Source organism: Athene cunicularia, assembly GCF_003259725.1.
Source record: "Athene cunicularia isolate RWA chromosome 23 unlocalized genomic scaffold, athCun1 chr23_part1, whole genome shotgun sequence".
In the NCBI taxonomy this organism is placed as follows: Eukaryota; Metazoa; Chordata; class Aves; order Strigiformes; family Strigidae; genus Athene; species Athene cunicularia.
Window position 1 is genome coordinate 1,220,218 of NW_020799130.1, and position 2,511 is coordinate 1,222,728.

The 2,511-nt window shown below is 61.8% G+C and overlaps 1 protein-coding gene across 1 annotated transcript in view; it reads right to left on the minus strand.

The window, feature by feature from the left end:
- LOC113488159 (protein argonaute-1) overlaps positions 1–2,511 on the minus strand; it is a 16,207-nt gene that overhangs the window by 6,138 nt on the left and 7,558 nt on the right. Inside the window, exons 12-14 of the mRNA XM_026863202.1 lie at positions 1,353–1,669; positions 1,102–1,236; positions 105–206 (exon numbers count right to left, since the gene is read on the minus strand). Of these exons, the coding sequence (XP_026719003.1) occupies positions 105–206; positions 1,102–1,236; positions 1,353–1,669 (554 nt within the window). The remainder of the gene's footprint in view (positions 1–104; positions 207–1,101; positions 1,237–1,352; positions 1,670–2,511) is intronic.

A 2,511-nucleotide genomic window follows, 5' to 3' on the forward strand; every position in this document is an offset into this window, starting at 1 on the left:
GGCTCCGGCGCCGCAGGGAGAGAGGGAGGGGGGGAGGGAGGCTACGACGGGGCCAGCTCGGATGCACAATCTGCAACAGCAGCCACGGCTCCGCGGCGCGGTACCTGAATGCCTGCATGACTGCACAGGTAGAAGTCGAACTCAAAGGGGTGGGTGATATTTGTATCCACTGTTGTTCCTGCTGGGATGTTCCCGCTCTTCCCAATCTACAGGGAATAGAAAGAGAGATCCAAGCGCTGCAGAGTTTGGTTATTTCCAGCTGCCCAGAGCACCGTCCGTAACACACGTGCCCTGCCCCAGGGCCATGGTGCAGGGTCCCCATCTCGCAGCTCAGCTGGCGAGCACCATGCAGAGCCGCTCCCCCAGTGCCTGTTCACTGGAGACAGAAGCAGCTTATCCTGCTCTGCTCCCCGCCCGAACAGGCTTGCTGGCATTTTCCACAGGCACCAACACCAGACGTGACACGGAGATCCAGCAAACAGCATCAGCAGGACAGCAGGCAGGGCGAGGGCTGGGCACCGGCCCATCCCACTGCAGAAACGAGGATTAAGTGAGCAGCACTCCAGGAATCTCTGCAGAGCATATGCTAGAGTCTCTGCCCTGAGATGCTGGGGCTTCTACACCCTGATCAAAAACCGTCCTCAGTTCCCAAGATTAAATCTTCATGCTTAGGTAGAGCCAGAGCTTGGTTAGACTAGACCTAACCGCTAAATTCAGACTGAGTCTAGGAAAAGCTACAGCAATCGGTGTTACTGCACAGCAGAGATGAACAAGCTGTGAGCAAGAGAGGGGTTTATCATCCTGTCGCGTCAGCGGCTCCAGCTATCACCAAAACAACAGATGTTTTCAAGCTGACAGAGGCTATTTCAAGAGAGTCACCAGGATCATCAGCACCCAGTAACTCATAATAACAGCAAACAGCTGTCTGGGTTTCTGGAGGCTGCCTAATCCGCACGGATGCGGGACTCAACCAAGCAGCACGTTTCATTGAGAAGAGCTCTCTGCCTGCCAGCGGCGAGCTTCCCCCGGCGCAGTCAGGGCTGGCTCGTCCTAAAGGCCAGGGATGAATCAGCTCCGGCCCCGGCCCCCCGCAGCACTCACCCTCTCGTTCTTGTCTGCGCAGAAGAGACGGGTGTGATGCCTTTTCTGGACGACGATGTAGGTGATGCCAGGCTGGTAATCCTTTTCCAGTTTGATGCAGGCGTCTCGGATTGCTAGGAGCTCATAGTGAAGGATCTGGAGAGACAAGGGTGGGCAGTGTGAGGGGACACAGGGGCACCCAGCGGCCCCCTGCACCCTCAGGGAACCCCGCGGGAGCCGGTGCAGCCGACGGGGATCCGAGGGGTCCCCACCTGCGGGAGCTGCCCCTCAGGAACGCCGTCGCGGTAGAAAATGATCCTGGTGGGTTTGAAGCGGGTGGATTTGTAGAACTGGATGAGGAGCTCCCTCACCATGTAGGACAAGTCCTCGATGATTTCCTGGCGAGGCCGCTGGACGCGCACGGTGGCACAGTACCGGCTGGGGTGGGCGTCCATGCTGCCCACGACCTGCGGCGACAGAGACGGGCCAGGCCCGCGCGTTACAACGGGAAGGACGGAGGGGACACGGGATGTTCCCGGCCTCCGCCTGCTTCCGACACCCACAGCCGGCAGCGGGCAGAGCACCCGAGCTCACGGACCAGGGGACGGGACAGCAAATACTGCACAGGCAACCAGAGCCCAGAAGGGACATCCCTGGCCACCGCCACGCCCCGGTTTCACGCTCTGCTGTGCCCTTTGCAGCATTTATGGGAATTTCCATGTGAGACAACTTGGCTGGTGCCACTGAGCGACGTGGCTGTGGGGGCTGCTGCTGTTCTGCCCCCGCTTCGCTCCTCCCGCCCAGCAGCAGAGGGGTGACGGGGGAGCGGGGCTGCCCTTTCCACCTGCCTAAGCCCTTCTCCCTCCATCCCTCACTCGAGAGGTTTTTCCTTCCACAAAGGACTGTGTGACCCCAAACCTTGGTCTGCTGTCCTCATCAGGGCAATGACACCCCCGGGGTACAGTGACACCCCAGGGGTACAATGACACCCCCGGGGTACAATGACACCCCGGAGACCCTCTGCCCAAAAGGTGCCTGAACCAGGTCAGCGTTGCACGGAGCATCTCCCGGCATCACAGCCCTGCGCTGCCCCTCGCTCGGCCGCAGGCAGTGGAGCTGCCCCAGCCGGCCGCGGGCTGTGCTGCCGGCGCTGGAGGACACGGCGCGGTTGAGCCGTCGAGCGGGGAGTTCCCAGCGCAGGCGGACGCACCGCAGGGGAGACCTCAGAGACGTCAGAGCACGCAGGCCGAGAGCAGCCGGGCTTGGCCGTGACGCCAGGCTGGGGGCACAGCCTGAGTCACGGGCGTCAAGGCAGATGGTGGCCCACGCTGGGAGACAAACGCCTGTCTGCTTCGCTGCACCGCGGGCAGCGGGGACTTCCCCGTGTGGGTCCCCGAGCGGAGGGGAAGCACCCCAGACCCCACACGCCCA